The sequence below is a fragment of the Urtica dioica genome, chromosome 4 (genome assembly GCF_054948205.1).
Source record: "Urtica dioica subsp. dioica isolate 48M chromosome 4, U.dioica_male_clone48M_v1_H2, whole genome shotgun sequence".
NCBI lineage: Eukaryota > Viridiplantae > Streptophyta > Magnoliopsida > Rosales > Urticaceae > Urtica > Urtica dioica.
The window spans coordinates 12,401,452-12,414,594 of NC_142759.1; the positions used below are offsets into that span (position 1 = coordinate 12,401,452).

Consider the following 13,143-nt stretch of genomic DNA (forward strand, 5'->3'; position numbering starts at 1 on the left):
GGGAATTAATCTAAATCTTGAGATGTTCCTAGACTTTGAGGTTGTATAATTAGGCTCTTTGATTCACTCGCAAATAGCTAGAACCATGCCTGGATACTTATGTTTTGGGAGTTTGGGTATGATCAACGAGCAAAGGGATTTATCTATATGAAATTCACCATTCCTAAAAGAGAGTAAATATTCGTTCTCCTAATAGCTCATTCCATAATCAATTAATTGTGCACAATATCGTAATAAGATTAGCAAAAGAATCTTTCGCTACAGAATCAATGATAAGAGGGATAATATGTAGCTTGAAGGATATATACAAATAATATACACCGTTCTTGCTACAAGATGAGCCTTGAGGATTATTACTAACGAACATGCTATACTAGTGGACACTCCATAAATATATCGAGTAATGGAGTATCATTAATATATATTGGAGTATAAATCAAATATGCCAGTTTTATTAAATGGATTTTATTAATACATACATGTATATATTAGTCTTTAAATGAGTTTTAGGTAGCGCATCATCAATGCATTACTCTAATCCATATTGGAATCCTTGAAATGAAATGTGACTATCTAATAGTTTAATTTTTCATCAAATTTTATTTTGGGTCTTCTTGAAAATGAGTCATAAAGCAAGGACTTTAAAATCCTACAGGTTGGGCCGGACTTGATGGAGTTTCGTCGAAGAAAACAAAGTGGTTGTGGGAAAATGTGAGAGATGGGAAGGCAGGGGATCGTAGATGCAAAGTAAGAAAATCTTATTTCGGACATGAAACTAAAACCCATCGCAAGCAAGACTCCCTATGGGTCCGACGCCCTCCACTGGTTAGACCTACAGCAGCGGCCAGAGACTCAGGGGCAATCTGAGGAAGAAGAAAATGGATTTGTAAACATTAGAGATGCACATAGAAAAAAAAAAGTAGAGGAGAAAAAAGATGGACAACTCTTCTCGGTTATATATTCGGTCTCTTAAATCAGTATAGTTATGACACGCAAATATCAATTATTTTCACTTATACATTTAAAATATTTAGGTTGACATTTCAAATTAATATATTTTCACTTATTCATTTAAAATATTTTCACTTTTATTCCATCAATGAAATTTCAGATACTTGTAAATTATTTTCTTTGGTATGAGGTATGACTATCATGCCTATGGGCAACTAATTATTCAGTAAGTGATTCAAAAAAAATAAAGCTGAATTTCAGTAAAAATGGGATACCCACATACTAATGTTGAAACTTGAGAGGCATCTTAAGAATATATATATAAATTTCTGAAGATCACTGAATCTGAATACTGATGAAAACTGGTATTGGGGGGTAAAAGGCTGTTGATGATGGCCATTGCGTACGGGTCTAAGTGATCTCTTTCCATTTGCCTATTCCCTCTTTGTCTGCTATCTTGGAATCCCCTCTCTCTCTCTCTCTCTCTCTCTCTCTCTCTCTCTCTCTCTCAAATTCCAAAAATAGCCTGCAAGCGCTTTTCTCTATAACATGGAAGTGGAACACATTATATGACTCTCTCTCTCACTATACAATATACGCATATGTATCGGACTTTTTGTCTCTCTATCGTCTATATATGTACATTTTTTTCCCTAATAATCTCTGATATGCTTTTGATGGCAGTAATAATGTTCTTCGTCCACATGAACGCAAATGGAGTTCCATAACTTTCTTTTAGTAGTGGAACTCAAACCCTTATATATGTATTGTCTGACTTTACAGCATAAATTATTTTTGGACTCGCTAGAGAATTTTTTTTATTGAAGCATGTACGTAACAAAATTTAAATATATATAAATGTAAAATATAATAAATAAGAAATTCGCGTGTTAGCAAAAACAGGGCATGTATATTATTTTGTCGTAATAATAAGTAGCAATTTTCAAGTACAAATACACATTACACAACATCATGGGCTAACTAAGATATAAAAAGCCTATAAATCAACAAAGGGTAACCTAAAACACCTATCATTTAATTATTATATTACTTTTATAGCATAAATCTTCTCCATAACAAATCATATAAATTTACTTGACTTCAATTATCGAATTACAAAAAATCTGAAAAACCCCATGTTTTATACGGTTCCAATTTTTTTTTTTATTTGTTATAATTTATACAGTTCCATTTGACCAACAAAAAAGCTGTCCTTATTAACCTCGTTACATTGCCCGCAAGATTGTACAGAGAATCCCAATTTAGATTCAAACATCCCCAAAAAATATATCACAAAATTTCTGTATCTGTCGACTAGCAACCTAATCAATAATCACATGTTTGGCTAAATGTAATGGAAATTGTAAATTTGTAATCTTCCAGTCCGGGAAACGAAAAGATTGAAAAGTGATGGTGGGGGTAAAACAGTAATTGTGATCTGAAATTCATAATTTTATATGCGGGTAATCCCACTTGCTCATAGTTTTTTTTTACCGTTTTCCACCGAGAACTGAGAAAAGTCACTGTTCGTTGTCTTGTCATTTAGCACTTAGCACAGTTTTAGAGAGGGAGAGACTGAGCCACCAAGTCGACCATTCATAGAGAACCATTTGGTTAGGGTTTTATGGGTTTTGGGGAAATGGGCGCTTAATAATATATGAGCACAATCCTTTCTTCGATAATAGTCATTTGATTTTATGCAAAAAATTGAAAAAAAAACACTACTAAATGCAAGCAACATAATTGGAATTGGAAAATGCAGAAGAAAAAAAAAGTAATATCATGATTTCCTGTATCATATCTTATTATTATCATATACCAATTATTTGTTTTTCTCTATTTCCCAAAATTTGGTGTTTTTGTTCTATCTGCATACTTTGGCCAATATCAGAGTGATCCATGCATATTACTGTTTGTATCACGCATATATGGATATGTCACATTCTTCATGTACGAAAAAAAAAACTAATAATGATAAATTAATAACAACTTATTGAAACTTTAAAATCATATTACATTCACGTACATCAAGTCATCAACAATAAATTAAAGAAAAAAATTCCGAAATTCAAGGGACGAAATTACGCTAGCACGCCACATGGCAAAAAAAAATTAACAAAAATTATTCGTTCGCAAGAATACATTCACTTATAATAACTATACTTAAACACGGTTTTTTTTTTCTTCTAGAGAAATCAAAGCAACGCACAAAAACACTTGTTCATTTTTCCTATGAATTATAAATATACACACGAATTGTTTTAGTGTGGAAAAAAGACAAAAAAAAAAAACATTGTATTTCTATTTTGTAGTAGTAGTAGACCACGCCACCTCTCTATAAATGAGAGGACAGCTTATAATTCATTCTTTCTCTCTCTCTCTCTCTCTCTCTCTCTAAATAGTTTGTAAAATTTCATTGGTGACAGTAATACACTCTCCTCTGCCAGCGCCGTTCTCTCTCTACTAAAAGTCCAATCCTTTCTCTTCCATAATTCACTCTCTCTCTTCTTCTTCTCTCTCTGTAATCAAAACTTGGCCAAACACACACACAAGCATCATCATCATCACCACCATGGTACTATTTCGAATTCTGAATTTTGCGTTTGAATTTTTAATTAGCGAGTTAATTAAAAATAATTGATGTTGTACATGGTGTGTGCGTAGTCGGATCAAGTGTTTCCTGGGTGGCTTGAGGCTCTTCTAAACGAGAAGTTCTACAACGCTTGCATAATTCACGAAGAAGCTAAGAAGAACGAGAAGAATATTTACTGTCTCGACTGTTGCTTCAGTCTCTGCCCTCACTGCTTGCCTCCTCATCGCTCTCACCGCCTCCTTCAGGTATAATATTGTAATTAATTACATTCCAATTACGTAATCAAAGTCTGAAAATCGTTGTCTGTTGGTGTGTGTAGATCAGGAGGTATGTTTATCATGACGTGATAAGGCTGGACGATGCCACCAAGTTGTTTGACTGTGCTTATGTCCAAGTAAGTTAATTTAATTTAATTAAAATTAATTACCATCCTTGATTCGCTTTGCTATGTAGCCTATGTGCTTTGTGGTGGTCCATAGAGTAAAAAAAAAAAACAAAGACCCATGTTTTTTTTGAATTGTTCTCTCATTTTTCTGAGAACAGTGAGTTTGAATTTTGCAACTTATTAATATTTGTGTAATATGGTTTGTGTAGTCGTACACAACGAACAGTGCGAAAGTGGTGTTTTTGAACCAAAGGCCTCAGACAAGGACTTTTAGAGGCTCCGGCAATATCTGCTGTACCTGTGACAGAAGCCTTCAAGACCCATACCTCTTTTGCTCTCTCTCCTGCAAGGTTCAATTTCTTTTTTAATTAAATTTTATTTCTGATTATTTGGCTAATGTTTGAATTGTGAACAGGTTGAGTATCTGATGAGGACTGAGGAGGGTGGTGTGAGGGACTACGTGTACGAGTGCAAGTTCTTGTCGCTGCCGGAGGAGGGGATCATGACGCCGGAGTCGGTGCTCGAGCCGGCTGCCTCTTCCGGTTCCGGTGGGAGCGCCGCCGCCGGAGGAAGCGTCGGCTCCACCGCGGTTTCCGAGGTGGTGCGGCGGAAGAGGAGCAACGTGTCGGCGTACCGGGCGCCGTGCCGTCCGGCTTTCTCGCCGGCGTCCGAGATTTCGGCGGCGGCGCGCCGGAAAGGGAATCCACAGAGGTCTCCGCTTTATTGAATTATCAATTCTGTTGTGTCGATAGGAAGAGAGAGAGAGAGAGAGTATGGGATGGGATGGTTTTTAGATTTTTTTTTTTTTTTTTTTTTTTTTGTAATGATGTTTATACTTTTGGGGGGTTTGGTTTTAGTTATAATTAAGATGTGGGGGGAGAAAAAAAAATGTGGAAAACGGATTAAAGAAGGAAAAAGAAAGACCTCCTTAATTTTTGTTTTTCTTTGTTTGAGTTGAGGCTCTTTTTCTTTCTTTCGCTCTCTGCTGCTGCTGAGTGTTGTGTCGAAATTCAGACGAGAGGCGTTATAATATGAGTAATATTTATTGACAAAGGTAGTTGGCTATATATATATATATTAGATATTTGTAATTTTGCCTTTTTGTTTGGAACATTTCTTGTTAAATTTTGTTTGTGTTGTGTGGTTCTCTAGTAAATGAATGGATGGCAGCTAAGTGCAGACCTGTATAATTGTCAATTCCAAGGATGAAATGATCATAGAGATAGAGAATAGAAGTTTGAAAAGTAAATTTGGGATGATTAGCCTAATATTTTTATGTCAGCCAGCCATGGTTTAAGAAGGAAATTTGAAAGAGAAAAAAAAAATGCGTCTTAAACATTGAAATTTAGCCTTAAAAAAACACTGAAATTTAAATGTATAATTAATAATATTTAATTTATTACATTAATAAAAACGATAAATGATAACAAATTCAATACAAAAATGACCGTACGTAATGCTATATACGGTATATGTGGTATATAATATACCACATATAATTGGTAAAAAAAAATAAGGGTACATGCTGACGAAAAAAAAATGTATTATTTTTCATTAGCGATGGTCAAATATTAAAAAGTATTTAAACCTTCAAACAAACAAAGATACTGAGTATGACAATATTTTGATTTTTTTTTTTATATATATATATATGAAGATCCATTAATAAGTCAATAAACCAAGCCTTTATTTCTTAACTTTATTTGGCTTATTTTTCTTTCTACTTAGTTGGGACCTATTTAGTTTGCTCCCATTTAGAGACATAGTAGTGACAAAATTTGAAAAGCCCATGCCATTCAATTGTATTATTATTAGTAGTTTTACTTCCCCAAGACAATGTCCCTCTATATATGCTTTGACGGGCAGGAGAAACGATTGACTAGATATTTTTTTTTGAACATCTAAAAAATATACTTAAATAAATATTTTTTTTGGGAACTTGATTCATTTTAAGCATATTTTATAACTTTTTCCATGACCAAGAAATTGTACGAGTACTAAAATAATTTAGACTATTTTTTTAATTGAATATTAATATGAAACTATATACCGAACGAATTATATGATTTGTAAGATAATTTGATGATTTATTACAGATAGAGTTATATATCTTAATAATAAATTATTTTCATATTATGATATTGTTTGTACTATTAAATAACTAATTAAATTTTAATAATAAAATTATTATCAACCTAGTTTTTTGGTTTACGTGATAGATTTTTTTTATCTTAATAACAATTTCTTTAATGTCATAGTTATTGTCATAATTGTATCTTATTAAATATTATAAAAAAATACTATAAATAGTCATTATATAATATTTAGTGATTATGTAAAATTATGATTGTATTAATTTTTAATAATCTCAACATTCATATTTTTATTATAATTAATGAAATGTTAGTTTAAGTTACTAACTATCATATTTTTATATTTATTACTGATTATACATCAAATATTAATATTGACCCAAACAGTCAAGTTTCGAACCGATTAATCAAATTAGACAAGAAAAAATAAAATAAATAATCATCTGTAACTAATTGATCAACAAAATTTTTTAAGCAAAATTGCGAAAAATTATGTTGTCCAAATTTTCTTTGACAGTGTTGATAAAAATATCAATTTTCCTTTTTTAAAAAGAAAAATTTTCATTCAAACGGGCACGCAGCCCCAAGCATCCCGAAGAAGGGTCGAGATATCCCTTTCTTGACAGAAACCCGAAACTCCAGAGATTAAGCCCCATTGACATATTTTATGGGCCGTAATATTGTAGATTTTGTTAATCCAAGCAAAGCTAATAAAAACTGAAAGGAAATTAAAACATTAGAAAATAAAAGAAAAAGTTTTCAACTGAGACAACTATGCTTTCTCCTCGGGCTATTCATGATGCTCGAGTTGTCTCCTACAACGCAGATAACCAATTATCACTGTAAAAAAATTTATTGACATGGTAGAAAGAAAAAAAAAAAAAAACTATTGACATTTGGTATTTGTACATTTGTGTAAAATTTAATAATTTTATTAATTGGTGAAAAATCTTATACGAAGTTATTCATTTTTAATTTACTATTTAACTAGAACACCAACTAAATGGGAAAATAACATATTTATACCCTGTGTTTTAGTGAAATGTCGAGTTTAACCATCGGTTTTCAAAAATGTCGAGTTCATACCCTCTGTTTAACTAAAATGACGAAATTATACCCTGAAATGAATAACAACGTCACAAATCTCCCTTTCATTGATATTAACTCTTATATAAGAAAAACCAAATCAAATCTAAATCAGTGCCCTAACTTACAAATTCTCAATTTTGAAATAAAAATAGCCTTAAATTGAAATTAAATAATAAAACCCATACCTCCTAAGAAATGACTTCATTCCGTGTTCGAATTGAAACTCTAAATCCTGGATTCTCTGTTCGAATATGCGATTTTGATGACTATCAACTATCGATGTTTACCCATTTGCCTCTGTCTGTGTTCTTCACGATTAAGAGACTATTGTTTATTTTTTAGTTTTTAAATAAATTACATATGTGGCGCGAATGAATAAAGATAATTGGTGTTTATATATAAATATTATAGTCAACGTCAATGAAAAGTCAATAAAAAGAATATTCGTGACACTGTTGTCTATTTCAGGGTATAATTTCGTCATTTTAATTAAACAGAGGGTATAATTTCGTCATTTTAGTTAAACAGAGGGTATGAACTCGACATTTTTGAAAACCGAAGGTTAAACTCGACATTTCACTAAAACACAGGGTATAAATGTGTTATTTTCCCCAACTAAATTAACGTCAAATTTACTGAGATACCATTTTAAACAACCCCAAAAAATAGTCTTAAGTCTTAAACGACACCTAAATAAAGTAAAAATATTATGCACATTGATTGGCGTGGACCACTCTGAATTTTGTTTCGTATTCTCGTGCAGTGTATTCGCGTATTTGCATGTAATAATGGTCTTTTGTTTTCTATTTCGGATTTTTCTCATCTCATTAATTTGTTTTTAACACTACCCAACCAAAACCAAATAGTATATCTCTCAAGTAAAAAGGAAACAACTAAATTTGGTTTATTATAATTTATAGCCTGATTTCCTTGGCCTAAAATAGAAGACACATTGACATGGAGCAATAAAATCTTAGCACTATAGTGGAATGCGTAGAATTAAATGCAAAATAGTAAAAATGCTTGTTCTAGTAAAGTAACACCACAAATCTCATTGTCTACCTAATCCGTATCGTAGGCTTGTAGTGTGTGTGTTTAAGAACAAATAAAAGTGTATAAAAAGCAATAAATTGACGGGCATTGAAGAAGCTCGTACAGAGACTATAATGCAATAGTCTTCGTGAGACATTAACATGCAATCAAAGTCCAAAACTATAAATCTATGCCGACTAATTTGAATTTTGACCTATGTAGGCCTTTATGTGATGTTACTTGACAGTTACATGAAATGATGAGTTTTGAGAAACACATTTAATGGCAATTTGGATTTGGTGGGGTTAGTGACTAAAACCCGTAACACGCACACGGAACACCTTAATTCCCAACCATTGGAACTATTTGCGTCAGAATTGTGATAATTTAGTATTAAAATTTAAAATAGAATAAACAAGTTGACTCTGCTGATATGACAATTTTTTTATTGTTTGATCTGATATGATTTGTTATTATTATTTTTATTATATTAAAAGGGATGCTACAGAATATATTGATAAAATACAAAAATGTTTAAATTATTATGAACCTGTAAAAACTAAAAATATCAAATATTCAAAACTCTTCAAAAAAATATATAAATTAAAAGTAAAATCACAAATGCAATCCTGATTAAGTTACCAATAAACGTCCGCTTTCGGGTGTAACAAGAAAATTATTCCATTTGATCCAAATTTTTTGCCTTCATTGGAAGAATGGAAAATTAGTTTGATACTACTATATATTGTGCGCATATATTTAAAATCTGACTTATCTTCTAATATCTGAAAATTTTAAAAGTTGACACTATTCATGGACGTGGAACAAACCGGAATAGAATTATGGTTTCGTCTTTTGGTCAAATCAGAACAATATTTGTTCTATTTACCACATGCAGACATTTAGTTACGAGTCTTAATATCCTTCACGTGTGTGCAAATTGTGTTCTTATGAGTATTATGTAAGAATATTTTCATTAATGAAAAAATATTATCTCCAATATAATGGTCCATATATATAAAATTGACCAACTAATTAATGATCAAAATTGTGCTCAAATTAATGGCCAAAATCAAGTAATTACTTACATTAGTAAGATTGTGATTTTCCTCATTGATGGTTATGAGGCTATAAATACAAATGTTTTAGGGTCCCTAAGCTCACTCACACATTCAGAAAACCATTAACATCTAGATGTAAGAGCGATAACTTTGAAGAACCTCGAAATAGCTCGCCGGAGTCGGAGTCCGAAACTCGCCAAAAAACACAATAATGATCGGAGGTAAACCGATCTTTTTCGCTTCGGCTTTAACATGTTCATATTGTTAAAACACATTTAGTATGTGTAATAAGTTCTTACACATTCCCCAACCAAAATTCATGCCAATAGAAAATAAATTATATAATAAGTTCTTACAGATTCCCCAACCAAAATTCATGCCAATAGAAAATAAATTATATCTCATCATATCCAAAATTCAAATTAAGAAAATGGTATTAAAGCTACGATGACCAAAGATCTCGTAATACAAGAGTCAAATCTAGATCTAGATTATTAAAACATAAAACAAAAATAAATAAATAAAATCATCCACTTGAGATGCGGTCGACCGACATCAAAAGTGACGAACTCGCGTTGGTGGGGAAGATGATAACTCTTTGCAGCGGACAACTATGAAATAGCGTCGAACTTGCAAAACTATTATGAAGACATTGAGTATAAAAAATATATGTCCCGAGTCGAGCTAATAGGAAAAAGCGGCATTGTGGATTTAAAGCCCTAGAGTTTTTTACTTTTCTAGTTGGAAGTGAGTACACGACACTTTGTACGACGATCTTACGATTTCTTTGAATCTGACAAATCTTCACAATTTTCATGGACATTTTCCTTTTAAGAATGTCAAAATCTTTCAACCACAACATATTATTCAATGTATCGAGGACAACTGAAAACTTGATCAATGAATACAACTAAAATCTATAATATTGAATTTTATTTTGTAAAGTCTCGTTGCATAAAAGGTAATAATTATGGGCGAATAGAGAGAAATAACCAGGCTATAAGTTTTATTTGAATTGATGTTAAAATTTGAGACTTAGCTCTCATCCCTTTTTTTTATCATTTACTTCGACCTTTGACTTGATTGAAATTATAAACTATTATAGATTTATGATGTGCTACGTTTCATAAATTATGATTGTGTAGTGACCGCAAAACCAATTAATAAAGCAGTCATAGTTTCGTGGCAATTTTGGATTATACGGTCAATTTCTTTTTATTATGTAAAGTTAAAACTAATAAAATATGCTAATACATTTTTAACAATAATATATGAGAGTGGTAATCGTATAGCCCATTTAAACCTGCTACGTTACAATTTTGGTCAAATTATCTAAAAGTTAATAAAATAGTCCAAACACAGCAAGATGTATGCATTATACCATAGAGATATGTATGAATTAGTTTATTTATTTAATATTTGAACAACGAACTATAAATTTAATAGAGGTAGTAAGTTGTCTACTTACAACATTTTTTTCATAATATTATATATTAAATATAAGGATAACAACCACTAATGCAGTATTTAGGTATAGGTTCCAAAACAAGATGTTTCTTGTAATTGTCGATGTATTGGTCATAAATAAAATAAGTATGCATCTTTATCATTGTTTTGAGGCTTTATTTCGTTTGTGATCAACATTTATCAAATATACATCTTGATCATTGACTTAAAGCTTTATTTTGTATGTGATTTATTAAAATTCATCAAATATCCATGTTCTGTAATGTCAACTATGTTAAATATTTATATCAATATCTAGTATGACCATATCGCTTAAATGTGAAATTTCGGTTAAATAAATAATTTTGATTTATTTTTTAACCGAAAATATTCGATTAAAATTAACCGGACGGTTAAAATTAACCGAATTTTCGGTTAATTTTAACCGTCCGGTTAATTTTAACCGGTTAAGTTATAAGTTAACCGAAGTTATAAACTCTTACTCTGCCATTTTATGCCACAATTTGACCATGTGATGTGACTTGTGAGTGTGTACAAGAGTAAAATATTTACAGCATGCCGAATTTGACCAAAATCCACAAGACCACAACTTTTACTCTGCAATGTTCAGACTTCAGACTCAATTCCATTTTCAATTTTTTTTAATGTAAAAATCTTTGTTCTTTACCAAATCAAACGGTAATATTACCGTTCAAAATATAAAACGGTCAATTTTTTTTTTTTTACAACTCCACACAAACACACGTCTATAAATAAACACATACACATATCCATTTTTCACAAACTCACAAAGCCAAATATCATCAATTATTTTCTTCCTCTTTTACACAATACTAAATATGTCTTACCATTCCGATTCCGAAACTCAACCACCCGATGGCTATGATGTTGATAATTTTGACGTCAATGCTCCTATTTTCCAAGACCCTTTACAATTTATGAACACCGTTGATGATATCAATACCACTATACGAAATTTTCCCCACCTTGCCAATACCCAAGAGCAAGAAGCACATATTTCAACGTAGTCGTTCTCGAAGGGCAAGGGCACAATTGTTTCCACCAATCTCCACTCCGGTATCACAACCAACCTTGGCACCGGAATCACAACATTCTCTTCGACAACAACCGCCTCAACAACAACCTCAAGAACAACCCACACCACCCTCTTCAACAGGATCTCATCAAATCGACACCACCGCTCCAACAAGCTCTCGCCGTAAAAAGAGTAAAATTAGCGGAAGTCAACGGTCCGATGTTTGGGAAGTCTTTGAGAAGGTCGTCACGACGTACCTCGATGGTTCTTCGTATGTCCATGAAGTGAAGTGCAAAATTTGTACGCATACTCTTGCTTACTCCGGTGGAGGCACGTTATCACTACGCTACCATATCAATTCACATGAGAAACGAGGAGAGTCAATCAATCAAGTAAGTACAATTTCATATGATGAAGCAAAGGGTAGACGAGCTATAGCTAAATTTATTGCATCTACCGATCAACCACTAGGGATAGGCTCTAACCCCCACTTTGTAGAAATGGTTAGAGACGGTTTCAATGCTAATTACAAACCCGTGTCTCGTCCTACGGCTACTTTAGATTTAATGAATTTATATGAACATGATAGGAAAATATATATGGCAACATTAGCTAGTATGCCCGAAAACAACATTGCATGCACTAGTGATATATGGAACTCATCTAACAAAAATGATTATTTGAGTGTTGTCATTCATTATGTCGATAGAGATTGGTATTTGCATAAAAAAATTATAGGATTTGAGCATATGAACATGCGCCATACCGGAAAAAATATTAGCGATCGCATCAACGAGGTATTGGAAGAGTGGGGTCTCGTGAACCGTATTGTTGCTATTACGATGGACAATGCATCGGCCAACACCACGGCAATAACAGAGTTGAATAATCATCTTGGGAACCATGCCGGAGGAGTAATTCTCCACCAAAGATGTGCGACTCATATTATCAACTTGATGGTTCAAGCCGGTCTTGCCCTTCTCAAGCCGCACATTTCACGTATCCGAGAAGCCGTGGCGGAAATGAACAACCCAAACACACGATGTGACCGATGGAAGGCATATTGCAGAGGTTGTGGTGTCGAGCCACGCATCATTGCGCAAGACATGCCCGTCCGATGGAACTCGACGTATGTGATGTTGGAAAGAGTCATTCCATACAAAGATTTTTTCACTTCGTTTTATCATGCTGAGATCGGACGTCAAGTGATCACAAACGATGATTGGGATGTGGCTAAGGCCGTTTGTGAATTTTTAAAAGGATTTTTTTATGCCACAAACTACCTCTCCGCTTACGAACATCCTATGTCTCCTCTCGCCATACACAAACTGTACGAGATGAGTGTCATTTTCAAAAAATACGAAGTAGATGAACTGTTAGGCCCCGTCATCGCAAAAATGAAGGAGGTATGGAAAAAATATTTTGTTCCCATGCCA

The 13,143-nt window shown here is 32.7% G+C and overlaps 1 protein-coding gene across 1 annotated transcript; it reads left to right on the forward strand.

Annotated features, from left to right (window-relative positions):
- The first annotated feature begins 3,332 nt into the window (after nucleotides 1-3,332).
- Nucleotides 3,333-5,150, forward strand: LOC149400513 (PLATZ transcription factor family protein). Its single transcript, XM_089612709.1, has 5 exons — nucleotides 3,333-3,526; nucleotides 3,616-3,789; nucleotides 3,864-3,938; nucleotides 4,139-4,279; nucleotides 4,345-5,150. The coding sequence occupies exons 1-5, from the start codon at nucleotides 3,524-3,526 to the stop codon at nucleotides 4,654-4,656; spliced, it is 705 nt and encodes a 234-aa protein (XP_089468835.1). The 5' UTR covers nucleotides 3,333-3,523; the 3' UTR covers nucleotides 4,657-5,150.
- Nucleotides 5,151-13,143: the final 7,993 nt, after the last annotated feature.

What these genes read in the sequence shown, in the direction of transcription:
- LOC149400513 (XM_089612709.1), top strand. An exon ending in GCTCTCACCGCCTCCTTCAG is followed by an intron (nt 3,790 to 3,863) that starts GTATAATATTGT and finishes TGGTGTGTGTAG; the next exon opens with ATCAGGAGGTATGTTTATCA. An exon ending in TTGACTGTGCTTATGTCCAA is followed by an intron (nt 3,939 to 4,138) that starts GTAAGTTAATTT and finishes TGGTTTGTGTAG; the next exon opens with TCGTACACAACGAACAGTGC.